We start from the raw sequence: 27,869 nt of genomic DNA, 5'->3' as shown, positions 1-27,869 counted from the left end.
TTCCTTTTTAATAAGACTTTCTTTGGAGTCTGGTCAGAGCATCTTTATCCAGTGATGTTTTCCTGTTCTTGAAGCTACTTATTCTGCTTCCACCTGAAACTTATTCCTCATGTGAGCTGTGTTTTACCCTCCTTCCCCTCAAACAATGAGGAATGTTCAATCCCCATCAATGTAGAGGAGCGAAAGAAATCCCTGTCCAGAGCCAGAATCAAAGCCAAGTTGTAAAAGTACATTTCCTTTACCCTTGCTCTAATAAAATTTATAATATTTATCAACCTTGTGTGCTAGTCATTAGATAAAACCCCTAGAGGGAGACACGATCACAGATGGATTATTGTAATGCCTCATCACTCTGATCTTTCCACAATAGCTGCAGTAATTTCTCTAGGTCACTTTGCATAGCCTGTTACTGGATAATTGAGTAGTGATAATAACATTCTTGTTTGTAAGTGTCTAATCAGGTTTTGATTCTTTTCAAATAAGGGCTTTTTTTTTTTTTTCAGTTCATCAAGGGGAGATGTATTGGAGGAAAAAAAAGGCCAATTTAGCCTCCTTTTTTTTTTTAATCTCTCTTTTTTAAATCTCATTCATGGTGATCCAGTATAGAATCTTGAAAAACAAAATTAAAAATCATCCTAAATAGTGACACAGCTCATCAGCATTACACCCTGCCACCCACCCAGGCTCTCTCTCCCTCCCTGTATTCTGCATTGAGTAATCAGCATATTTGTGATTGCATTTGTAATGTTTCTACTGGTTTGAAAGGCACAGCAGTGCATTCAGAAATGTTTCATTTATCAATTCTGTGTGTGTGTTTATGCAAAAAAGATTATCTTAGTATACTGTATTGTTTGGATCTCAACAGGGTAATTAACCTGTAGTATGATCCTGGTAATTCAGTTTCCTTAAATATAATTTGTTGTTTAGATGGCTTCAGCCATTTTCCTACACAAGTTGGTTTGGATTTTTTTTTTTTTTTTTGACTGCTTTTTAGATTAATTCCACTAAATTGTCTTACAAGATATTTGTGTTTACAGTGAAAAATCAATATTTTATTTTCCTCTGTTAGGGAGGACTTCAATATTTTTCGCTGACCATATGAAAAATGAGGCTTAAATTCTCACTTTAAAAATGTTTTCAATTGTTTTGCTATAATTGTGTCCTTTGTTCTCTCTAGGTCTCTACCTCACAGCCATATGTTTTTAATTAATGTGGTCACAATGATGTTTTCTTGCCTGCTTTTACTCTGATTTCAGGCCAGTGAAAAAGGGGCTGTCTGGCTGACAGCAGATTTTTCAAGAGATATGAGATCCTGAGGAGTTCCTTGAGTCTTCACATCCTTCTGACTCCCACCTGTCTTGTCATCTTTCTCTTCCATTTTGCCAAATAATCTCTTATTTAATCTCTTCCCTGTCCTCTTTTGGGGATGAAAGGGAACATCTGGTGTGGCTCTTGGGGATGATCCTGTGCAGGGCCAGGAGCTGGACTCGATGATCCTTGTGGGGCCCTTCCAACTCAGGATATTCTATGATCTTTGTCTTTTCTTGCTCTGATTCTACAAAATGTTTTTATGCGCCACCACCCGCACCAAAACAAAAGAAAATCAACAAAAAAAAACCCCACCCTATTCTTGAATTTTCTGAAGCCTGGAGATGCATTTAGGAATTGCTGGTGTAAGGACAGGCAAAGGCTGTGATGCTTTTAGGCTCATGCATGAGCCAGACAGGCTGAACTCACAGCACAAGTGTCCAAAAATGTAGACAGCAAACATCCACCCAGGAGCTAAAAATGTTGGGGCACCCAGTGCTGAACTTCTCCAGTTAACTGAGATGTCCAAGAAAGTTGGGGAGTTGTCCTAATCCCTCCCTGTCTGCTGGAGATGGTGGACCAAGGGAAGTGAGTGATTTGCCCCATCAAGGCAGGCTCTCAGCTGAGCCCAGGCTGTGGTTTTCCTACATTACCTGTGGAGAAGGCTCAAAAAACTTTTCTCCTACCCAAGGCATGATGCCTGAGGTATTTTAGGAAAAGGCTTCTTCCAGAAGTCATGCAGGATATTGATATTTTATTGTTTTTCTTAAACTTTGATTACAGCTTGATGAGCTGATAAGAATACACAGGTTCTTAGTCCTTAAAGCTCTTAAGGGAATGTGTCTCATCCTGCTGGGCATCTGTTTGCAAAAATTTTTCCAAATGTCAGCTTTTTCTGGAATGTGTTGTCCCATCATGGTAAAAAGGAATCCCAGGTGTCTGCCATTCCAATTCAGCACTAGGAGCTTAGACTTTATTAAATACTGACCTTTCTTTCCTTTATTTTTCTTTTTCTGTTTTTATTATACTCCTTGGGTTTGCTTCTATGTTTCTTGTGTTTAGACAGCTGTATTTAAAGTTGAGAAATTATTTCTATTGAAGGTGGCACCTTATACAGTCCAATAAATCTGAAGGAAAACTTGATTGCTGCTCAGTTCCTCAATCACAACCTCACTGAAGGGAAAAAGAGAGGGAGCATTGATGTCCAAAGCTGTGGCAAACCTGAAGTTCCACTGTAACACAGTTCAGGCTGTTTCTACAAACCTGCTGTAGTGCAGGAGTGCAGTCAACTGCTTAATGACATAATTTATCTTTTCTCTTTTGATTTTTATTTTATCTAAATAATCTCAGTGGTCTCTTGGCTCCAGACTTTCACTTTGATTCATATATTTTAATTTATCTATATAAATATTTCATGCTGGCTTGATTAATCAAATGGATGAAAAATAATTTTTTCCTTTAGTTTGAAATTGTTATTCATTTAAGACCAAACCTTCCGCTTGCAAAGACATTACAGGAACAGCATTTAGTCCTTGAAAAAGGTATGGAAGGTGAATTAAATGTAAGTATCAATAAATTGTTCAGAGACATTTTATTCATATTTTTGAGTGTGCTGAATGGTCTCTCAACCAAAAGTATTTCAGTTCTTTCAAGAGCTGAAGAGAAAACTGGGGCTTCAAATGGCCAATTGCAGAATAGGGGAAGAGGGCTTTGGAAGAACATGAGGCCCAAAAAGACAACTTCAAAATCATAGAAGTGTTATTTAAACTTACTAAAAGATGAAAGAGCACATGATGAAAAGGAATTATGTACAACACTGAGGCTCAGCATTGCATTCTGGCACTGAGTTAAACAGATACAAAATTTTCTTTTGTTCCATGCAAGCTCCAGGAAAATTTTCACTTTTGGCATCTTTAGGATAAAGGTTCTTGCAGCTGAAGCAACGTGAATGGGAGACTTTGTGGAGGAAGGGAAGAGAACAGGTGGTTTAATGGCTTTTGCATTTATTCTCTCATCACTTTGTTGGTGCTGATACATCCTTGCCACCAGATCCCACATGGGGCAAGCCCAAGCTGGATGCAGTGCTGTCATTTAAATGTAGGATCTTCTCTCTCACACCTTAGTGACACCCCCTTCTGCCCAGGAAACAGGAGAATTGAGAAACAGCAGTTTCAGCCTGGTGTGCTTTTTGAAGCCTTGACAAATCCCTCATAGGCAGGAATATCACAGGAGGTATTGGCTAGATCCTTGTAGAATTCCTTCAAGTGCTCAGCATGCACACATGTAGGAGCTGGAGACCTGGAGGAGTGACCTGCCCAAGGAGAGAAAAGGCCACCTCTTTAAAAACAAAAAATGACTCCATTCATAGCTGTGCCAATAGGTACAGGTGTTGGAAATGCCAGACCCAGGCTAAATGTTCACAGCTGTGTGTCCATCCTGGTTCCCCCTGCCCAGCCTGGCTCGCAGTGCTCAGTCTCCCTGCCTGGGGGAGATCAGCTCACAGCCCCACTGAGCAGCTTGTAAAGAATCAGCTCAGTTGAAAAAAGAGCTCTCAAATGTCATCAGGAATTTTGCATCTGGCTGATGTACTCAGCACCTTGCTAAGCACAGCAGCGTTGTCTCCCCTGAAAATCAGGATAAATTTCCTTGGCTATAATGCATTTTCAGTTCCCCTTATCGCTTCATATAGTAAAAATGCAGCGGACCCCGACTCAGGGAAGAAATGACGATGTCTGCTCCAGATCAGGAGGCTGAAGGACAGCTTTATTAAAACTATACTAGATTACATTAATATACTATTTAAAGAGAGACTATCCTGTTCTACACACTTACTTCTTACTTACCTCTCTAACTAACTCAAACTCGTGACTCTGCTGAGAGCCCGAGCCACAGCTGGATCCATTGGTCACTGAACCCAAACAACCTTCACCAGAATCCAACCCAGCAATCACTGCAGGTGAACAATCTCCACACCACATTCCACATGGGGAAAGCAAAGGAGCAGAGATAAAGATTGTTTTCTCTCCTTCTATCTGTGCTTCTCAATGAAATCCTGAGAGACAGAATTACGTCTCTCTGTCCAGAGAATGTGAATGTCACAGCTTCAACTACTTGAGAGTAAGGAATACTGATTGAATTTGCAAAAAAATTATCCACCTCCCATCTTCCTCCCTCTCTCCCCTCTATTTTTCCCTCCCCCATACCCCTCTCCCCATTTTTGTAGGAGTGAGATCCTCGCATGTATTGAGCTTTAGACTCCAGAAGTGCTTCTTGTCCTTTGATCTGATAAACTGTTGATGTTCTTCTTTAACCACTCAGCTGAGGACACAAATCTCTTCCTTCCTGCCCCAAAGTGCTTGCAGGTGCAGATTGTTTGTCACCTTTTCATTCCAGCTGGGGCACCTGAGCACTGCTGAGGTGCAGCCTTCCTCTTGTTTCCCTCAAGAATTATTGGTTTGGTAATAAATAACCCTCATTCAGGGAGAATATTTTCTTCCTTTTCTTCCCTTACACTGTGAAATTATGTGATCTCTGTCCAGGCCAAGTGCAGTCTCTTAGCTGCAAGAGTTTTCAGTTCTGGTTCTGCCATATTATTTTCTCTTCTATGATTGCCTGTTTTTTTCTTCATTCTTCAGGTATTTCTCTTTGCTGTTTTAGTTCCATAACTTTCATCAGTTTCCCTGACCACTCTCCCTTAGTCTGAGTTGCTTCTGCTTTCTGGAAAACACAGTGTTTAGTTGGCTCATATTCTATCATTAAGTAACATATAATTAATTACACATCATCTTTGACTTGTCTCAGTTTCAATTAGGTTCAAATAAATCACTTGTTCTGTCATTCAGCTACTCCCTTTCTTCCTATGGAATGCTGAGGAGAAATATCTTTTTAATAAAAACTTCTGAAACCCCATTTTTGTCATTGGATGTCTCCAACGTGGCTTACACAGTGCATTCCACCACAAAAAGCATCTGGGCTGTCAGCATTGTGTATAAGTGTGTGTATTACAGCACTGTGATTATTTTCCAGGGACATTGGTGTGTTTGTGGCTGCCATTAGGATGAATGTGTAGCAGATGCTGGTTTAAAATGAAGCGCTATTGTACTGGCTGATGGATGCAAAGTTTGTCAAAAGTAGTGAAAGCTTCTACAGGGGATACAAAGCAGCTGGAAAAATTCATTGTTATGTGCTGCTAGTATGAGTCTCTAGTTCAGCTGTGCTGTGTTTGATTGGGAAGTTAGATTCTATGGAACTGTCAAACCGAGTTCCTGATATTCTCTATTTTTATAGCATTCATAATTCGGTATTTACCTCTTTGTTCTTGGCCAGGAAATCTACTGGATTTGCTTGAATATCTGCTAAGAAGCAGCACAGCATAATAAAAGCTGGCAAATATGAACTGTGTTTATTACTTCTACGTGAATGTCTTGTTGGCCAATGGAAATTTAAATGCCCTGTTGATTGTTTCATTTGTATTTGTAGAGAAAAGCTTGTACAGCAGATGAACAATGCTAAATTGTTTTTTTTTCCCCAGTTCTCTATTATGTTACCAACAATACTGTTCTCTGCTTCAAAGTACAACTATAATTAGAAATGTGATTATGTAAAAGTGGCACCATCTTATTCACTCCTTCTGAATGAGGATTCAGCTTCTTCCTGTGTTTAGTCCTATTGTGCCTATTTTTGCTTTCCAGATGCCTGAGTTCCCCTTGGGATTGCACCCACTAGGTGGAATTTTCTTGCAGGAGACTTTATTCTGTGCTGGCACCTGCCTCATCTAAATGCGGGAGCTCAGCTCCAGAGTTGAAATTTCTCCTTTCTGAAGCTCCAAGTGCCTTTCAGCCCTCTCTGTGCCACTCATTTATCTGTCTCCTGCATGCCAGGCATCTTTCCCTATTGGAGAGGGTATCTCTCTTTTTTTAATTTCCAGGGATTCCCAGAACCAATTTTGCTCTCTTTTGAGTCTCTCCTGATTGATATTTAGAATAAACACCTTCCCACCTTGCATCTTTGCAAATTATCAAAAGAGAGAAGGAAAAAATTGTCTATTTTGTGCTCCAAACTATCATAAAATGCAGTGGCAGAGTTAGAGATCATGGCTAAGAATTGCGATTGCGAGTTCTTTCTGCAGGATAAAAGAATCCATCTTGTGCAAATGAAGGCTACCCTGAAATCTGTCTCATCACTGCTCACTGGGATTTCCTCCAGTGGGGTCACCTTTTCAAAAACTGACCCCTTACCAGCCTTGCTTTAGAAAATCCTGTCAGAATCCCTTGCATTCAAAATGTAGTGAAACATCCAAATTTCTGTTTGTGTCAAGCAAAACTGACCATTTTTTTTTTACAAGTGAACCCTATATGTAAATACAAAGCAGATTGGTGGTATTGGAATATATCCTACCATTTACTGGAAAACAAAAATCGTGCATTAGGCTTATCAGCTCTCCAACAGAGGTTGGAGAGCTTTAGAGGAAATGCTGGGGGACCTTTAAACCACCTGGAGACATCAATAGCCCATGGCAGAAGTGGTTAATCTGGTGCTCTGACAAATATTGACTCTTTCCAGTGATACAGATTCTTCAGTTTAAGGCTGGGAGTGGGACTCCATGGAGTCACGTGGATGGCAGAACCAAGATTATCAAAGGCACCTGGGTTTAGAGGTCTTTGCTAGAAAGACATGACCAAATGATATAAAGCATTGACTAAGATGTATCTGAATTAGGTATGGACGTGTTACGATTAATGAGTTATGGAAGGTTTTTTTCCACTGTTTGCTCAGTTCTTTTTATGACTTTATAAATAATTTTTTTGCCATGGAAAGACTGTAAAAATAAATTTAGGGACGCTAACAGAAGCTGCCTGTGTTCCAGGCAGGAATTTAGTCTCTGGAAATTCTATAAAGGCAGATTACTGATAGATTTTTGCTATTACTGATAGATTTCTTACAGATTTCTTTGTATGAAGAATGCTGCCTCAGCAAGTGCAGAAGTGGGAGGATCTGTATCCGAAACACCGAAAGTGGTTTCTAAATTTACTTTTGGGTGCAAACCACTTACTGTGTTTAACCTGGCGGTATTTTCTTCAAAAACAATAAGCATTTTATTATTTTATTTATTTATTTTATTTTATTAGAGCGGACATTAGCATCCAGATTAGCTTTGATTGCCTTCCCTGGGCGCCGCGTTTGACTTGGCGCCGTTGCGCGAATCGCGTCGCGCGACGCTGAAATTCCTCAGGTTTTCAAGGCCTGCTCTTTTTTCTTTTGTCTTGCAGTTTTCGGTGAAGAGCTACACGCCAGTCTCTATTTTGTCAATGCATCTCTGCAAGAGGTAGTGTTTGCTAGCACCACAGGGACTCTGGTCCCCTGTCCAGCAGCGGGGATCCCCCCGGTGACGCTCAGATGGTACCTAGCGACGGGCGAGGAGATCTACGATGTCCCAGGGATCCGCCACGTCCACCCCAATGGCACTCTCCAAATTTTCCCCTTCCCTCCTTCAAGCTTTAATAACTTAATCCATGATAACACTTACTATTGCACAGCTGAAAATCCTTCAGGGAAAATCAGGAGTCAGGATGTTCACATTAAGGCTGGTAAGTAGAATCTTTTATTGGGTTCACACAGGATTGAGGAGGGAGGGAATTTGGGGGTTTCGAAGAGTAGCAGCAGATATCAGTCAAGGGAGGTTGGCCAGAAGTGTAACGTCTAAACTCTTAACAATATTAAATAATATTTCTTTCCTCTCCTCTCCTCCCCAGTTTGAATTATTTTGGTGCTGAAAAGTTAGTTTGCCAAAGATCAGTTGAGCACAAATATAAGGAGAAATGAAATGATAATCAAATCAACAGTCAAACCATGCTTGCACATTATGAACTGTGTGAGAAGAAGATGGATTTTGTACATGGGCTGGAAGAGAAGAGGAATGATTGGCCTAAAATCACACCCCTCCCCGTTTGTTTGTGGTCACTTGTGCTCTGTTTTGAGAGAGAAATTTGTGTCCCCTGCAATGATTCAGAAGCTGATGTGGGTCCACGGGCAGTGCTTTCTCTTTAAGCTAAAATATGCAAATGAGCAGGATGGTTTTGCATCTGTTTTCTGCACTGACTGGGTCAGCCAGTGGGGAATTACACAGGGATCAAATTCAGGCCTTTGTTACAACACACAAACACATGATTGCACAGCTTTTGAAGATTTTTGTCTAGCTGCTTCAGTTAATTAAAATATTCAAACAAACAAACAAAAAATAGTCTGGGAGCTGACCCTTGGCAAACGCAAATCCTTGGAAGCTCTTTGATTTTGGTGGAGCCATGCTTGGCTTTTCTCAGAAGAGAACAACCTTTCCTCTGGAGATTTGTCTTCACAGGACTCTCACAGGGAAAAAAAAAAACTGTGAAGAGTTAACAAGTAGATTTGCCTGAGACTTTCTTTTTAAATAATAAAATGCATTCTCTTCTTAACAGTAAGTTAACATTCAGAGATCTGTAGTTTGTAGGCAGCTGGGAAGCAAGAATAAAAACCAGGTTTCCATGAAATTTGTGTCTCATTAAAATTTTAGTCTAGGAAAGTGGGTTTTCTTGCACAAGAAGCATCCAGTAGAAGCAAGTTATCATGTTACATATATGGGGAGTTCTGTGATGGTCCATGCTTCTTATGAAATTATTTAGTTGTCCATAAAAAAAACACCCTTGAAAATCAAAGATTCATGTGAACACATTGTAACCAACTTTATGTTTGAATCTCCATTCTGGTTTTTGAGCTTTTGGTTTTAATATCATGGATTCAAGGGCAAATTTTCTGGTAGAATTATATTTAGAGACAACATAGTATTTATTTTTGTCTTTTCTGGATTTGTGTCCATTTTGAACATCTTTTGGGCAGTATTTTTTTTTTTCCAGGATTGCTTTTCAATTTTTACATTTCTTAGATAAACTAATGTGGTGATACAAAGGACACTAAACTTGCAGTGCTGCTGGCTAAGGCTCTGAACTGTGTTCCTTTAGGTGTAAAACATTCATCCATGGAACTCCAAAACAAGACTTCTCCCTCTGCTTGAGAAATGAACCTTACAAATAAAAAAAGGACCTTGGAAAAGGACTTTGCTGTTGGTAGTGTTGGTGCTTGGCTCAGAAGTTAACAACTTTTTATTTGCCAAGTCAGGAATGCCCTCTTCACCTTTTTTCTTTCCTTTTTTAACCTTTTGCCCAATTTCCACTAATTTCTCCACTTAACTCAATTTCTCAGTTAAGCTGAGGTTTGGGTAACGAGTTCCCTTCCTTCACATGAGCTGATGCTGAGTGTCAGAGCTGTCCCTGTGCCTGATGGCAGACCACAGCTACCAGTGAGCATCTTTTCCAAGGGCTGTGTAACCCCTCAATCACAGGAAAACACAATTTGGAGAGTCTTCTGTGCATGGCAGTCAAGTGTATTTTATGCTCAGATGATAAACCCTGGGTTGCTCAAATTCGAAATTAGAAACTTCATTTCTTTATGTGGTGCTTGCAAATTATTGCTGTTCGTGTGAAATCTGAAAAATATTTCAGACTGGCACAAATTAACATGGTTTTGGGTTTTTTTCCTAATTTCTTCCTTCCAGTTGCACTCCAACAGCAATTGGTTTCCTAAGAATACAGAAGAAATCAGTGGATAATCTGGTCATAGCACAAAGACTAATATGGTTCTGCACATTCTCAAAGTCAGCTTGAGAAAGTCTGGAGCTTATTTACGCCTTTTCCCAGGAATAAGGGCAGCAGATACAAAAATTCCAGCTCACAGATAATTGTAATTGTGGTTTTGCATGTAATTTAGGATATAGTGCAACAAATATTCCCAAACACCTCTCAAAAAAGCATAACCCCCAACCTGGACACCCAAACCTAATCCTCTTCCATGTCAGTCCCACATGGGAGTAAAGGTCTCCATTTTATCTTCAAGCTGTCCTGTGCACTCATGGCAGTGAAGAGTCTATTTTTTTTTTTTTTCCTTTAGCAAAGGCTGACATTCGTATATAAATTAATGACCTAGAGACTTGGGATTTAAAAAAAATAATAGAAAAGTAAAAATCCACAATTTATTCATGGAAGCTGTCACAACCATGATCTGGAAATAGCTGAGGAGCCTCATAAATCACAATAATTTAAAATTTTTTAAGCAAGGAAATGAATCAACTTCTTTCCAGTTTTTGTGCCCTGCATAGTTTCTGTGTCGGATTTTATTGACAAGATCAGTTGGGCAGATTTTCAAAGGCCCTTCCTGGGAATGATGGCTGGAGCAAGAGCACAGGCACAAATTAGCCTCGTTAAGATGATCCATGTGCCATTCCCTGGGTGTAGGACAAGGTTAGGGGACTGCTCCACCACAGGGCAGCCAATGCTGTAAAGTCACCACATTAAAGGTGCTTATAATATCAGTTTAACAGTCAAAACAGGGTTAAGAATCCTAACCTTTGTTAGAAATCAATTATTGCCTTTTAAAAACTATTATCTTCTAATAGAAAAGGGATATTATTTCCTTTTAAAAAACATATTTCATTTTTAATTAAACTTATTTTCAATTAGAGCTTCTATAAGTTATATTGTTATAGCAATATTTGGGATGGAGAACTTCAATCTTACTTTTTGCAGTGGTAACAATGGACCTGAAAATTTGATGCTGTTTGCATTTTGTGGTTACATTTCATTACAACTTCATCTTATCCTGGCAATATTAGTTTGGTGTGGTGGGAATGATTTTTCCAGTTGTGCTTTATCCACCTTGTCCATCCAGTTGTTCTTTTTTCTCTTTTTCCATTAAATTAATTATTTCAAACTCAAGACAAATACTATGCTGATTCTAAACATTTTTTTGAATCATGTTGGATTTTATTATAATGTGGGTTTTTTTTAAATACAATTGTGGCTTTTTTTTTTTTTTTTTTTTTTTTTTTTTTCCCATTAACTGATCTCTTTCAGGGCTGGTCAGTCAAATATAGCTCTATTCTTACTCTCATTTCTGTGTGTTCCTGACACATATTTCTTTTTTTCTTTCTGCAACCTCCATCGATTTTCTCCTTTGGTTCTCACTTCTTCAAAATCCTAAATGACACTGACCTTCTCCTCTCTCCTCTGGATGTCTAACTCACACACAGCACCTGCATGTACCTCTGTGCTCTTTGACAGAGCACAAAACCCTTTGTGAAGGGAAATGTGGCTGAGGAAACTGCACAAGTAACATGAAACATGACACCCTTTACCCACACAAATATGCAGTTCCTACCCGAGCCTCCCAGAATCAGGTGAGGAAAGAACACAGAGTAAGAGATGGAGATGCTGTGGAAACAAAAAGATCTGGGAATGCTTTTGTATCAACTTGTAAATGTGTGTCATGCACTGAGATGAGAGCTCACAGCCTGACTCTGGGGGCACTTTGCAAGGCTGGCCGAGGCAGTGGGTGAGTTGTGGGGCTGCAGTTTATTTCTCAAACCCTCCTCTTGTCCCTGCAGTTTTACGGGAACCCTATACAGTCCGTGTGGAGGACCAGAAAGCCATGAGAGGCAATGTAGCAGTGTTCAAGTGCATTATCCCCTCCTCTGTGGAGGCATACATCACTGTTGTCTCATGGGAGAAAGACACAGTCTCGCTTGTCTCAGGTAGGCTCTTATGGCTTTTTATTATTTTTTTTTTTTCCCAGCTGGCAATGGCAGAGATGTTTCCTGTTTCTTTCCCCCCTCCCCCCCCCCCCAAATGCCTGATGTTTACTTTGGTTCAATTCTAACTGAGTGGGATGTTATCCTCCCAGTAATGTATTTCACTTCAGTGTTGCTGCATCCCTGTGACTCTGTGTGTGTGACATGAAGGCTTCAGACAGCCCTGCTTTTCTAGCCTGCTTGAGGGGAAAATAACATGGTTTTTGTTTTATACCAGACATAAAACCAGCTTTCGGCTGCTGTGGCAGTGGGTTTGCATTTTAACTTTGATAAAGAGCTCCTGCATGCCAAAGAAATTTGAGTGTCATAAACATGTGCTGGGTTGTAATTGTTTTTAGTAGTGATGTTACTCACGGATTAGGAGAAATCCTGAGTCTAAATTAGTTTGGTTATGTTTAAATTAGGTATGTAATCAATATTTATAGTTTCATAACATTTTAATCCCAAATATCTTCACAGATAACAGGGGAGGCTTAAGCACTGCCATAAGCTGAACATATTGAAGTGAAACAATCTGTACTAAAGCAGTTATGTGCATTAATCTATTCACTGATAGAGGGAGAAAATGTGAGGCATTTTTCAGGAATTTGAAAAGAAAATCTAACATTTTAAAACATAAATATTGTAAGAAATCCATGGGAGAACAAATAGGTAGGAGAAATATTTTCCGTATAGTACATATCTGAATTATATATAATGCAGAGTGCAGCTGTTGTTACACATACAAATGATTTATGTGTGCAGAAATTGGAAATGTATTGTTCCAGGGCTGTAAAGAATGGAAAAAAATAGTTTGAGTTAAATGTTGTACAGTCTACTCAGGAATATGTTTGTGTATTATGATGCTCAAGTGTGTGGAAATGTTTCTGTACACCTCCTCAGTATATTAATAATTTTTATTTTCTGACAAGCTGTGTCATTGATGGCAATACCTGTGTCTCTATATGGCTCATATTATAGATTTAATTTCTCTCCATGTTTTACTGATTCCTGACATCACCTTGAAATATTTTTTACACAAATTATAATTCAAAGAATTTTCTAAGCATTTGGTAGTTATTTAAAACCATGTAATTGATGATCAGTTGTTCTATGTTGCTAGTGCACTGTCTAAGCTTGGTAAATTCACTTCCTTATTATGCTCTTGGATTTTGATAATATCATAATTTTTGGCCATTGAGTAACTGCAACTGGATGTGTTTGCACAAAGAGGTCTGGAATATCTGGATTGCTGGACTCACCAGCACTTCAGCCAACACAGGTCAGAGCTGTATTTAAATACAAAAACAAACTTTCCATTATTCTGTATATATTGATGCAGAATTATGCTTAAGATTCTCTAAACTATGATTGCAACTATTTTACACAACAGTGGATGGGTGTGTTTATTTTGCTTTATCTTAAAATAATCTGCTACATGGTGCATGTACATCTGTATGTGTGAGTCTTGGCTGGAGGAAAAAACATTAATTTCTTCATTATTAACTACCTTAATTTTTTTTCCAAGTTTATACATTCTCTGTTATAAGAAAATATGCATGTTTTCTGTGGAAACATAGGCTGAGAGGACACAATCTGAATTCCTTCTACCTCTGTGGTATCTGAGAGTGGCTCAATCCTATCTTCACCCTGGAATCAGGAGCAGGGGACACCCAGGTCTCTGTAATCTCTTTTTTTAGGGAGAAAATAAGGCAGCTCTTCAAAACATTATGGCTGCCACTTACAGATAATTTATTTTTTTAGCTTATATTGGTTTTAATCCCAAATGTGGGGGGATAAAACAATGTAATAACATTTAATTATATGGATCTAAATCTGTTTTTTTTTTTTCTTAATGGACCCTCTGACAATGGTTGACAAGGCTACAATCATTAAAAATCTATTACAAATTTTAGCAAGTTTCTTATTATCTCACAATCCCTCAATTCTGCACTTGGGAATTTAAATGAAAATAAAACATATTTCATCAGAATGGATGTTATAAAAAAACCCATTTATTGTATTTTTTTTTAGTGTGCAAGACCAGGTTCTTGCACACAGGAAAGTATTGTAAGCTATTAAGTACTGGAAAATATCAAATTCTCATTTATTTTCTTTTTTTTTTTTTTTTTTTCTTCTAAATAACTGATTTGTTGGTCATTCATTAACATCTTCAAAAAGGAGAGCCAGCCTGAGGGAAAACCACTACTGTAAAAGGAAAGAATATAATTATAGTTGTAATTATGTATATATTATACATAGGATAATATATATTATCTATTATAGTTATATAGTTATAAATATATGTGAGAGTGATGCTTCTCATGGTTTGAAGAGGAAAAGTTTTTTGTGGGGAAAAAAAGGTAGTATTTACTTGAAAAGTAAGAAAAGCAAAGAGAAGAAGAAAGTGTTAGTGAAGAGGATAAAGATGAGAACGTTTTCTGAAGGGAGCTGACAAGAAAGATGGGGAGAGACTTTTTACAAGGGATGGAGTGACAGGACAAAGGGGAATGGCTTCAAATTGTAAGAGAGCAGGTTTAGATTGGATATTAAGGAGAAATTCTTTACTGTGAGGGTGGGGAGGACTTGAAACTGATTTCCCAGAGCAGCTGTGGCTGCCCCTGGATCCCTGGCAGTGCCCAAGGCCAGGCTGGACATTGGGGCTTGGAGCAGCCTGGGACAGTGGGAGGTGTCCCTGCCATGGCAGGGGTGGCACTGGATGGGCTTTCAGATCCCCTCCAACCCAAACCATTCTGTGATTCTTTTATTTCCATATTATTTATTTATGATACAACCATTTCAAACAGAAGCCAGAGAATTTTTTTTTTCCTGAAGGAGTTAAACCCCAATGCAATTCTTCCAACAACAACCTAGAGTAAATATTTAATATATGTGTCTATCTGTAGTCCCATTCTGACTACGAGGATAGAGAGATCTGGAGATGTAAGATGTACCAGAATCCTTTATTTCAGCAATTACTGCTGTAGATGCCAGCTGTTCTTTTTTTTCCTTCCTTCCTTCCTTCCTTCCTTCCTTCCTTCCTTCCTTCCTTCCTTCCTTCCTTCCTTCCTTCCTTCCTTCCTTCCTTCCTTCCTTCCTTCCTTCCTTCCTTCCTTCCTTCCTTCCTTCCTTCCTTCCTTCCTTCCTTCCTTCCTTCCTTCCTTCCTTCCTTCCTTCCTTCCTTCCTTCCTTCCTTCCTTCCTTCCTTCCTTCCTTCCTTCCTTCCTTCCTTCCTTCCTTCCTTCCTTCCTTCCTTCCTTCCTTCCTTCCTTCCTTCCTTCCTTCCTTCCTTCCTTCCTTCCTTCCTTCCTTCCTTCCTTCCTTCCTTCCTTCCTTCCTTCCTTCCTTCCTTCCTTCCTTCCTTCCTTCCTTCCTTCCTTCCTTCCTTCCTTCCTTCCTTCCTTCCTTCCTTCCTTCCTTCCTTCCTTCCTTCCTTCCTTCCTTCCTTCCTTCCTTCCTTCCTTCCTTCCTTCCTTCCTTCCTTCCTTCCTTCCTTCCTTCCTTCCTTCCTTCCTTCCTTCCTTCCTTCCTTCCTTCCTTCCTTCCTTCCTTCCTTCCTTCCTTCCTTCCTTCCTTCCTTCCTTCCTTCTCTCCCTCCCTTCCTTCCTTCCTTCCTTCTCTCCCTCCCTTCCTTCCTTCCTTCCTTCTCTCCCTCCCTTCCTTATCTCCCTTCTCTTCCTTTCTTTTGTAATATTAAAAAAGCCCAAACAAACAAAACCCCAAAAAGCATGATGTTTTTACTTTCCTAGGGTAAAAATATCCTGCCTTTTTAGAAAGAGAGTTTAGAAGGATGTTCCTTTATTAAAACTGTACAATGTTTTTGGTCTTGCCACAGTGTGCTATCCTGGGCATATCTGTATATTTGGTTTTCAGGGAGCACAGTGATGTCCACAGTAATCCAAGTGTGTAATAAATAGAGCTGGGCAAGAGCATCTTCTGTTTCCTGGCTGCAATTTCATGTCATGCCTCCAGGTTATTGTAAAGTAATTGGGAGTTGAAACATATTAAGACCTATTACCAGAGCTTTTCCAAGGAGTAGCCCAATAAATCACCCTCCATGTTCAACAAAGGGAAAGGTGCCCATGTTTGGAGCCAGAAATACCAATTTCTGTAAAGTTTCCATGTGCAGTCTGGAAAGGTGTGCAGGGGCTTGTCTGTCTGTTAGGAAACAGTTCCAGAATTGGGGTTTTGCTCCTACACTTTCTCTTCTGATGTGACAGAAAACCTGAGGCCAAATAGACTTTACAGGGTCTCCTCTAGGGGCAAAGGTAGCATGAAAAAAGATTTTTAAAGCAAGGCAAAACCAATTATTTGGATTAATCTATTTTGAGAAAAAGCAGAAAACACTGAGCTCCAACAGCAAATACAGAGAAATCTTTTCATACTGGAAAACTCCATTTTGAACAGTAATGGTGAGATGGCATATTCAGCCCTCTTCACTGGATACAGCTGTTTAACAATCAGACTTTGCAGTGGCGTCTGACAAGCTCTGAAGTTTCAGCAAAATTAAGGATTGATGGTAACTCTGAGAAGTCTCAAGGGGCTCACAAAGTGCAGGTAAGTGCAGCTCTGCAGCTGCAGCTACAGTCTCTTTTCCTAAAATCATTATTTTCTGAAGAATTTTGCATTGTCAGTTGACTTGAAACTGAGTCTGAAATTAATTTGAATTATAACAGGGAGAGCAAGGCAGTGCAGTTTGCTCTTGTACCCATAACCAAATCCTATGTGTTTTTATTAATGGCATTAAACATAAAATCTTACATCAGCCTAGAGCATTGTATTCATCCTAGAATCACCCTGGAATATCTGATGGATAGCTGCACATGGCTTGCTCAAAGGTCAAACTTCCTTTCCCTCTTCCTGCTTTCCTTCACAAACCATTTCCAAAGAAAAGAGACTTTTGGAATCAGCTTTGTGCTGACCTCGTGACCATTGAAAGCAGACTAAGCCCTACAGGACCAAAGAGCTCAGCAAAGCTGAGTTTTTTGTAATAACATCCAAAAAATAATAATAATAAAAAATAAAACTAATAAACCCATGGGACAATAGGAAAGTGCCACAACACAGATTGTGCTTCTGCTCCTGTTGAGCAACTGTAAGGCAGAGGGGAGTCAAGTGCTTGGCTCATTTCTTCTTCACACACAGAACTGTGAAGCTGGACTAGAAAGGAAAGTGAAATAACTGCTGATTGGGCTGTGCCCAGGTGAAAGCACAGAGCAGAACCCACTCATGTCTTAATTAGTCCCGGGGAGAGCAAAGGATGGGTGTGGTTATAGGGGAAGGAGGGCAGAAAGGGATTACTGGAAGTGAAGGTCAGTGTAAGGGATCAGCAGAGAGAAAAGAGCAGAATGAAGAACGGATGTAAACAAAGCCTGAAGAATTAACTTGGGTCTGTCACTGCATTCTGTATTTCTGTTAGGAATGCCTCCTGCCCTCATCCTGATAACTGCAAGGGATTTTGAGTTTTTCTGTGTTTCTGAACACTGCCAAGAGCAGGATCATGAGTGGGTTCGTGCCGTGACCTTTCTGAATTCCCATTTTCCTGTCTAATGACACACCATGCAAGAATCTCTCTGATTTATATATGGACTGTGACTGCTTAAAAAACGAAGTAGAAAAGGGGAGAGACAGATAATAGCAGCTGTGCACAATGGCATATTTGAGTGTGCACTGGCAGAACAGCAGCTCTGAGGAAAGGTGGGCGAGCATGGATGGAACATGGTTCCCTGAAGGAGCCCTATGATTGACATGCTGGTGACAAGTGATGAGCCTTCCAGCCAGCCTCCTTCCCATCAGCCAGGAATTAGTCACACTGGACCACAGCTTGAGAAGTGTCACTGATGTACACTGACCGACATTTGGCCTAATGAATCGCATTATTTATTTACACACAGCTCCTCAAGTCTCGTCTCTAAAAGACTCGGGGGCTCTTGGATCTCTTTCTGCACAAAGGGCTTTCCTGAACTGCTGTGGTTGGCAGTAAGCAGAGTTTGCCAGGAGTTACCACGTGGTGACATCTGAGACGCAGCACTGCAGCTTTGGGCTCTGCTGGGGTTTGGAGATTACAGCAAGGGCTCGGTTTGCACAGGGCTGTTTTGTCAGCCACGAGGTTTGTACACAGTGCAAGAAAAACAAAACTCTTTATGGAGAGTGGTCCTGTGATCAGAATTAGATTATTGCTGGTGACTACAGGGATTAAGTCCAGCCATTTGACTGAGGCTGGGTCTAGTAGAGATGAGCAGTGATGTTTTTTGCTTTGCTTTGATGTCAGTGCTTAACCACAGCTGCCAAAACCCAAGCATTGAACATATATTTAACCTATATCCCTGAATGCTCTACATGCAAGATTTCTTCTGGCTCCAGGTGGAGTGAGATGAAGATTATATTTTTTTAATGATTAAATATCAGCAACATATATAAAATTTTAATAGATCTGCACGTAAACTGCCTTCTACCAAAAACATGTCAGTGAGGTTTAATTCTTCTCTTCAGAGTTGTATCAGCACTCAGAAAGTACAGCAGGCAAATCTCTCCATGTGCTGAGCTTCCTTCACTCCCTGGAAAGCTGATGGGAGCAGCATTCAGCCATGCTCAGGTCAGGCTGCAGGTTTGCTGTTAGAGTAATGTGTTTTCTGAGCTTCCTAAAGTGCACTTGCCCATCTCTAAAGACAATAAATTGCTTCCTCACTTTCTCTTTCAGCAAGGTTATTTTCCTGAGGGACCTAGGAAAAAATTATTTACTGCCTTATTTAAGAAATGTCTAGTTTTCCATGTTTTTCCTGAGAGCTCTGCTCTTTTAAGAGGACAGTGTCTTATAGCACCAGAAAGTGGAGATGGTAAAAAATTAGCACTTCCTGCCTGTGCAAACAATTTTCACACTTTCCTCTGTTTCATGAACCAAAATTCTAACCGAGTGAGGCCACGTACAAACAGTTCACTGAAGGAAATTATAAGTAACAAGCAATAGGAGAAGAGGAAATGGCCTCAAGATGTGCCAGGGGAGGTTTAGGTTGGATATTGGGAAAAATTTCCTCACTGGAAAGGTGGTCAGAACAAACTGCTCAGGGAAGTGGTGGAATTGCTGTCCCTGGAAGTGCTAAAAACACACCTGAATGTGGTACTTAGGGAGATGGATTAATGGTTGGACTCAGTGATCTTAGAGGTCTTTTCCAACCTAAACCATTCTTCTGTCTTCTCTGGGCTCCATTTTTGCTTCATATTGGAGTATTTTGATCAGGTGAATAATTTTAAAGTTATGCCTCTGGTATGGGTAGCATTGGATGCAAGGATTTCAACAGCCTGGTGGGAGTCAGGACTTGGAAGCCACTTGAAGAGATGAAGATGGAAAGCATCTGATTCACATGTCAAAAAAATCACATTTTGGTAGCAGAGAGGAAAGTGAGCAATGTGGTTGTAGCACAGGAGTGGTTATTGGTATTTCCCTGTAGAAGAAACTTGTGGATTTTCCTCAGTGTGACTGGACATTTTGGCTGGTCTGAGGGCAGAGAACAACGGTGGCTGTTTGTGAGAGATGGAGGAGAAAAATATCTCTGTTGTGTTGTGGTGGTTAAAATCCAGAAAGTCAAAATTTGCTCTGTCTCACTATTCCCAGCAATTTTAATTCTAATGGGATTCACAAATAGTAGCAGTGGCTTTGACATTTCAGTAATGAAGCGTGTCTAGGAGAAAAGTGTGTCATGATTTTTCTTTCCCTTCTGTTGCTGCTGAGTTTTGGGCAGCCCTTCATTCCCATCAATGGGAGGGACTCTTTCCCTCTTCTCACTTTAAAACAAGCCAAAATAAAAGCCTCAAACCCAACAACCCCTGAATCCTCTTTCTCAGTTTTTTTCCTCAACTCTTTAATTTATTTCCTCTCTACTTAAATTAAAGCATGTGAAAAACTTGATTGGATTCAGGTCCCCTTTAGAATTGCTTTTGCCTTCTTGAGAATTAAACAGAGAGAGAGAGAAAGGATTGGAAGTCTGCTTCTGGGTAAAAGCTTCAAATATTTATTTTGTTATGATTTATGCCCTTCTCTCTCTTTCCATCTCTGTATCCATCAGTGTATATATATATATATATATATATTCACACATATATGGGCACTTATCACATCTCTCCATGGGCCTGAGGCTCTGTTGGACCATGCATAACATTATCCAATCTGATGCCCAAACTGTTCTGTTTTACCACCTTGTTATTGATGTTGCCAGTCATGAGGAGGTTTCTTTCAGCATGGTTGAATTCTGTGACACAGTTAGTCTTTCACTGGAAATATCTGTGTCACATTATTTTCTCTCCAGATGTGCTTGAAATTTCTTTCATTTTCCTGGGAGAAACCCATTTTATCACCTGGCCAGCTTTTTCTATTCCCCATGGTTTCTGTAATATTAATTCTCTCTGGGGCTTGAAGAGCCTTCAAATAAATATGGCCTGCATTTAAATGAACTCGATGTTTACCAGCTCTTTATTAAAGGTGAAATAAGAGCAGACTGACTGCTAACCTTCCCAGGTGTTCATTCAACATTCTTCCATTTTGTCTTTGCTCTTATTTCACCATTTTTCAGGCAGTTTTTTGGTTCATAGATATTTTTTGAATACTTAGGGCAATATTTGTATCTCTTTGGTTTAATTGCATGATTTGGGGTGGGAGTGTGTGATTTTATACACAGCAAAGCTCAGTGCTGTCAGATTTGGTATTAAAATTCCGTAAACAGGGACATGCTTTGATGAATCAGTGTGCTGGTTTTAGGTCCAGTTTTATGATTTTTTTTTTCATTTTTGCTTTTTGAAATAGCGATTGTAGCGTTGTTTTCTTCCTTATAAATCTCCCCTGCCAGGAGCTGGTGATCTTGTCACCTTCCTGAGCAGCAGTGGATAAGTAAGTGACCACACTAAGCACTGTGTGCTTGAGGTTTCCCATCAAAACTCAGCCTAACCCAAGCCAACACCAACGAGCTGTGACAGCTTTGATGTGAGGGGACAAAATTGGTGCACGAGATTCATTTTAATGAGTGTGTGCCTCGCTACTGGGAATCCTTTCTGGCTGTGGACGTGGTTTAGCTGCACTCTGAGGGGAGCAGAATGGCAAAACTGCCACCAGCTGTGATTTTCAGGTTATTTTTAATACATCCAAAGAGATAGCTACAGATGACATCTGGAAAAAAAAAACAAACAGAGAAACAGAATATTCTATTGTTGTGTGTTGTACCAGGTAACTGATTTCAATTAAAGCATTATTGTGAAGCACAGTGCTACGAAGTTGATAAATCCACATTTTTTTTCAGGGCTGTAGATGGTCGTACAATGCTCATTTGATTTGCCCTCCCTGTCAAGAGTCCAATTTTAATTGAGAGGCTCATTAGAAGAATGACTCATTAGAAGGAATTGGATGTGCCTTTCTGGTAGGGCTTTGTTTCATTTGCTGTGACATCAGTGTTGTACCTGGACTGCTGATCTGTAAAGCCACATTTTAATTGCATGTGTGTTTTCCCTTTGGAAGAAGGTTATGATGGAGGCCAGGTGACCTTTTAGTCAGAATCAAGTGAAATTTAAAGCCTGTGATCTGGTGTGTGAGCTCAAACTGTGCTGGGGCAGATGCTCTGACCTGATGCAGAAAGGTGGTAGATGCAAAATCTAAACTTTTTATGCTGTGAGCAGTTGTCAAAAATACCTAGAAAACTTAAAGCCAGTGAATTTTTTGTAAGAGTGAGAGTACAGAAAAAAGATTAAATTGTTTAGATGTTGTCTACCACCACCAAAATCACATTACTGTATTTTTCACAGCAAGAGTAGCTGACCAGTTTATTTTTTTTTTTTCTTTTTGTTTGTTTGTTTTGTTTAAAATAAGTCCTGCCCATTCTAGCCATGCACTCGAGCACTGGTGGTGTCGAATGAGTTGAAATGTTTCCTGTGGGCCATTGGAGACCAACGTGATGCCAACGCTTTCAGCTGCCAGAGGAGTGTGATCCACAGAGACCTGTCAACAAAAGCAGGTCAACAGGATTGAGCAAGGCAAAAAAAATCAATAAATCTTTGAATTAATCATGCAGCTGCCAGGGAGAATTATGGGTGCATGAAATGAAGGCTGTAGGTGTATGTCTATGGCAACTTATTCTCTCCTACCTCATTGTGTACTTTTCTGCAGGTTTTCCTTTCCCTGCTGCCATCTGAAGGGCTCTGTGTTTATTTGGGTACCTTCATGGATTACTTGCCGTTCATTTTAAAGTAACCAATTCTGTTTCGATTACAGAAATTCCCCTTTTCTTCCTCTCTGTCTGCACTGTCACTTTTCTCGCTGTTGTGTTCACTCAGTGTGAATTAATCCCAGGATTTCACCTTCAGGATTGCACATCTTGTGCAGTGAATTGGACTGAAAGGCACTGCTGCCTGGGTGAACAGAGGAGTTAAGAATTCATGCCAGTGCTGCAAGTGAGGGGACATCCTTGTGAGTCCTTCTGCAGCAGCAGGGCTGGGGAAGGAGCTCTGGGCCAGCTCTTCCTCCCTGGGTGATGCCCAACTCTGCCTCACAGGCAGATGATGCCACTGAACACCTCTGCCAAGGGGGGATGTTCCACACCCTGCTCCCTGAAGCTGGGATGCAGCCATGGGGAGCTAAAAGGGCAGCCCAGGGAGCAATGTGACCCTGGGACACGCTTGGGAGGGATGTGTGGAACTGAGAATTCAGAGGTGCATCCCATATGTATCTCTGTGGCTTCAGCTCTGTGCTTTGGTTTCATTCTCTCCTCCTCCTCCAAAGGATTTATCTCTCACTGCAGGGCCCTGGAGGGATTGCTCTCTACAACTTCCCCATGCAAAACTTGAGTGTTTTCCTGCTGCAGCTCCTGGGCTGGCAGCAAGAGAGGATGGGGAAATGAATACCTCGGCATCTTTGAGTCTTTCATTCTGCTGCAGATGATGCAGAGGTCCCTCCTCTGTGCCCAGCTCGGCTCTCCAGCTGCAGAACTTGGTCCTGCACCATGCCAAGGATGCCTCCTTGGCTCCCTGCCCAGGGACCAGTGCTGGCTCTCTTCCAGCTGGGGTACAGCCCAGAACTGGATGCTCACTCTCACTGCAAATTCAAATTCATTTTCCTCTTTCATCCAGGGCTTTCTTTGCAAATAGACACTGATATTCATAAAATCCCCCAGAACAATTGCCCTGCTACTTGTGGAAGGTCAGGGCAGGCTCTGTTCAGGGATTACATATTCCAGCTGACATACAGCACTCTTGTTTTTCAATTGCATGCCTAGGGATTTTTTTTTTTTTCCTAAAGGTTTTTCCCTCCTTCTCTGTTAAAACAGGGAATCAAATTCCTGACACACTCAGAAAATACATTGCAGTCCAGCTCTGGAGGTGATTTTTGAATTTTTGCACTAACAAAGAGAGAAGTAGATTATAGTTTTCTAGAGGAGGCAGAGATTTTTTTTTGTTGTTGTTCTCCTTTTGTCAAACACCCTGCTGGTTAAATGCCATTGTTTAGTAAACCCACATTTTATTCTTTAGAGAGACATAAACCATAGGAAAGTAACATCTTTTTTCTCCTGATATTTGTCTTGCAACTGATCCTCCAGGCAATACCTGAGTGATAATGATGGAAGAAATATTTCCTCTCTTCTTTCAGACTCACATTTGTTTTGTGCCTCCAAGAGTGCATTTTCTCTACTGAGCACTGAGAATCCTTCCATGTACTCCATTTTCCCATCCAATTTAAAACTGCTTTTCACAGAACACTGACTAAAATGTATTTGTTTAAAAACTAAAAAGTATTTCTGATATGAAAAAGGAAAAATGACACCAACTGAAATGCTAATAATCACCATGTGGGTATACACAACTAGACTATTAAAACTCATCTCTTAAATGTGCAAAATATTTTGCAGATTTGGAAAAATAATAAAACTATATCGATATTTTCAATTAAAGAAATGCTCATTATATTCTTCTAAAATCAAAACATTTCTGGAAAATAAATTTTCAATATAAAATTTCATAAAAGTCTCCATAATCACTGATATTTTTACATGTATGTGCAACAGAATTGAAAATATGTTGACTTATAGTATATAAAATACTAGTATATAGTATTTATATATAAAAATTTATCTATTATATAAATTATTTATAATATAAATATATAATATATAAGTTTATATATTTATATTTTAAATACAATTAAGAATGTACTGCAAAATAATAAAATGTGGAAGCACCTGTGGATGTAGTGGTTAGCTTAGGAAAAAAACAGTGGGGATAAAAGAAAACTGGAAAATAAAAAAATGCTGACCTTGAATTGTATTTAAATGGAGAAGTCTTAGGGAAGAATCCAGAGGAATAAGGGGATTGATCAGCCACATAATACTTTTTCTTCTGCTTAAATGTTTTTTGAATTCCTGAGTGTGCTGGATATCATGAACTCCTTGTGCTGAAAACAAATAAGACATTAATTTTCTTGGAATAATTCCATTAGAGCCACAGAAGCAAAGTTGATCTGCTTTTCAAAATGCACATTTATGACCTGCTGAAAGGCAAATTCAGGGCTGGGAAGCCAAAGTGCATCCATAAATAAGAGGTGATGGGATAATGTGTGCTGTGTCACAGCAGCAGTTCAGCAGTTTTATAGAAGGGGTGAGGAAAAGAAAACCCCTCTAAATGTCAGCAGCCCAACAAGATCTTGTGAGATTCTCTGTGTGCTTTCAAAAGAGATTTCAGAAAAAGAAGTTATTCACTGGATTTTGGCCTTCCTTTTCTTTCATGCATCTTCTCCTTTCTTGCATGAGCTCTGTTTATTATTAGGATTTCTTTGCCCCCTTATCAATGGTTATTCACAGCACATTTTAGAGCTGACTTGTTTTTCAAGTGCTAAAGAAATTCTGTATCACAACCTCTGTCAAAAATCAAAGGAACCTTTATTTTGGCATCTCTCTTCCTTTATGAAAAGCCCAAACCCTCTTTTTGGTTAATTGGAATTATCATTCTCGTTTTATATCCAGGGAAACTGAAAAGCAAAGAAACAAGTCTTCCTCAGTTTTCTCATTGCAAATCCTCAGGCAGGATCTCCTAAAACCTTATCCTTTCCTTGGATCCATGGTTCCTGTTTCTTCCCAAGTACCAAAATATGAAATGAAAGAGATTAAGTGTGAAGGAAGCATAGGAACCCTTGCTAAATCGGTAGGACTGTTTTATATAATCAGTAATAACTTCATATTTGTGTTTGTGCAGCTCTTGTTGCCTTGGACTGGAGTTCCCCGTATGAGGAGGGGGAAGAGGAAGTTCAGTGGGAGAGCTGGTTATACACTGCTTGTCATTAAAAAATGCTAAAAATAGTTAGCTAAAAGAAGATGAAATGGGTTGTGGTTTTTTTTGGTTGTTTTTTTTTTTGTTTGTTTGTTTTTTTTTTTTTTTTTTTTTTTTTTTTTTTTTTGTTGCTTTCATTTTTATTTATTTTCTCACTACATCTGATACCTGATAATAAATTTTTGGAAGGAATTGACCGGAACAGAGGACCATAACTATGAATGCCCTAAATTTTCCATCTCCACCATCCCCAGACCTTCATTTTTAATTAATGAAAATTAATTGCATTTAGAATCAAAACTCTCTTCCTCCTTACTGTTTTGACATGCAGAATTCTTTTCTCTCTCTCGGGATTGATATCCTTTGCTGCCAACTACTTTATTAGGAAAAATGTGTATGTATTTTGGTTAAAAATGCTGTCTTGCTATTGAAGAAGTTATGCTTCAGCCAAAACAAATAAATAAAAATCTGCAAGGGATGCAGAAAAAGCCAGAACTTTTCCTTTCAATATTTTCAAAATTGCGTATTTTCCTCTTTTCATTTCAAAGTGAAAGCTGTTTGAAAATTACCCATGTAATTCTCTAGGAAAAAATTATTTCTTAGGATAAAGAAGTTGCGTGGGTTTTTATTGATTGCTTGATTCCATACCAATCTTAGCAGGTTATTTTTGTTGGTTTGGTTTTTGGTGGTTTTATTAGGTTTTTTTGTTTGTTTGTTGTGCTCCTTATTTTTTTACTTTCCTCCATGAATTCCTGTTTTGGGAGAAGGAGTATTTTGAGCTAATTAACATATGGATATTAGCAAACTCTGTCACATCCAAATAGGATATTTTCTGTGGGAAAGAAATTTCCAGAGCTCAGAAAAATTTTGTGTGTAGCCATTTAACCACACCATTTATCCGGGATGCCCTTCTTAAATAAAATCAATGCTAATTTTGCATTTCCCTAATGGGAGACTATTAAGCTGAGTACACAGGCATTTTTAACCTCAGACACGTTGCAGGGGCAAGTCAGCACTGGATTTAATGTGGTGTATTAATGAGGAACAGGGAAATTCTGTGTCTGGATGACTTGGTTCCTGGATTGGGAAGGTTCAAACACTTATAATTCACCAAATATCTCTTTTACTCTTATCATGAAACATCATTTAATGCTTCTGTTCAGGGTCTTTCTCTTCTGGAGTTCAGATGCCCATAAAATAATAATCTGGGTTGAAACTTGGCTCCAAATTATTTTTATTTGAACAGCAAACAATCTATTAGGCCACTGAAGACCTTTCAAGCGCCAATATGGACAGGAATTTCAAAGCAGTCTGTGCTGGCTGTATGACTGAATTCCATCTGAATAGAATGGAGCAGAAAACTAAAAGAGCAGGGAAAGAAAGAGTAGTTTAGATTTATTATGATTTGGGAAGCAGCTTTTTACATGAAGGAAGAGAGTAATCAAGCTCAGGGTGGAACAGTGGCAAAATGTGTGGGCAGAAATGAAGTGCCTTTGTGCTCCTCACACTGTTCTCAAAATCCCATTAGTGCTTTGTCCTGTCACCCTGGAAGCATTGGGAAGACACTGAGGAGGAGCAATTAGGCCAGGTCTCAGCACAACCAGCTGCTTCTGGCACAGTCCAAACGTGTCCATATGTTCCCAAAAGAAGAGGGAATGTTTCTCTCCACTTCTGAAATGCCAGGGGAGAGGTCAAGCCATGAGTGCTGCAAGCTCAGAGGAGCAGGAGATTCAAATAGAGTTGTTTTCCACTTGAAACCTTTTCATTAGGAACTTGAATATTTAACATTTCACACTTAAAAAAAATAAGTTATAAATTCCCACTTCCCTTTTTCCCCATCTCCCAGTGTAATTCAGAATAAAAGTCTGAATTTAAAATTTGTGGTAATGAAATAAAATTTGTGGTAAAAACATCCCCCCACAACCTCTAATTAAGGAAATTTTAGAAATTGCATAATGTCTGCAAATGAGAAATGAGAAGTTGTGGAGGGAAAGAGGTGGGAAGATCAAACGGTCGAGGTGTTCTGCTGCATTCAGTAACTTAAAGAGGGAGGAGAAAGGTGGGATAAAACCACCATGTCATCCAAATTTTCTTCTCCCTTGCGTGTGCATTTTGCCCGGAAGAGCAAGTGGGAAGCAATGCTGGACAGTGGCTGAGGAGAATGAATTCATTCTTTCTATGAATTATTTCCCTTTGGTAGCTCTGTGCTGATTCCAAACTCTCTCACCTACCACTCTGTTAAATCAACATATTTCACCTCCCCATTCTCCCAGGAAACAAGCAGCAGGGTAAGAGGGAAGGGCCTCAGGCTGGGCCAGGGCAGGCTCAGCTTGGCCAGCAGCAGGAATTTCCCCATGGAAAGGCTGCTCAGGCCTTGGCAGGGGCTGCCCAGGGAGCTTTGCAGTGCCCATCCCTGCAGGTGTCCCCTGGAGGTGGCACTCAGAGCTCTGGGCTGGGGACAAGGTGGGCATGGGGCACAGCTGGGACTGCCTGGGCTGCGAGGGCTTTGCCAACTTTATTGATTGTTTAATTCTATTCTATCATTCTAAGATCCACAATCACTCCCAGGCCACAGGCTCTGGTGTTTCTCTCAGACTCAGCTCTTTCAGGT

The 27,869-nt window shown here is 39.8% G+C and overlaps 1 protein-coding gene across 1 annotated transcript in view; it reads left to right on the top strand.

The window, feature by feature from the left end:
* DSCAM (DS cell adhesion molecule) overlaps positions 1-27,869 on the top strand; it is a 446,151-nt gene that overhangs the window by 54,801 nt on the left and 363,481 nt on the right. Inside the window, exons 2-3 of the mRNA XM_053969848.1 lie at positions 7,578-7,895; positions 11,780-11,926. Of these exons, the coding sequence (XP_053825823.1) occupies positions 7,578-7,895; positions 11,780-11,926 (465 nt within the window). The remainder of the gene's footprint in view (positions 1-7,577; positions 7,896-11,779; positions 11,927-27,869) is intronic.

This window comes from Vidua macroura, chromosome 2, assembly GCF_024509145.1.
Source record: "Vidua macroura isolate BioBank_ID:100142 chromosome 2, ASM2450914v1, whole genome shotgun sequence".
Lineage (NCBI taxonomy): Eukaryota > Metazoa > Chordata > Aves > Passeriformes > Viduidae > Vidua > Vidua macroura.
Note: the sequence above shows the minus strand (reverse complement) of the source record. Positions and strands in the feature narration are given on the sequence as shown.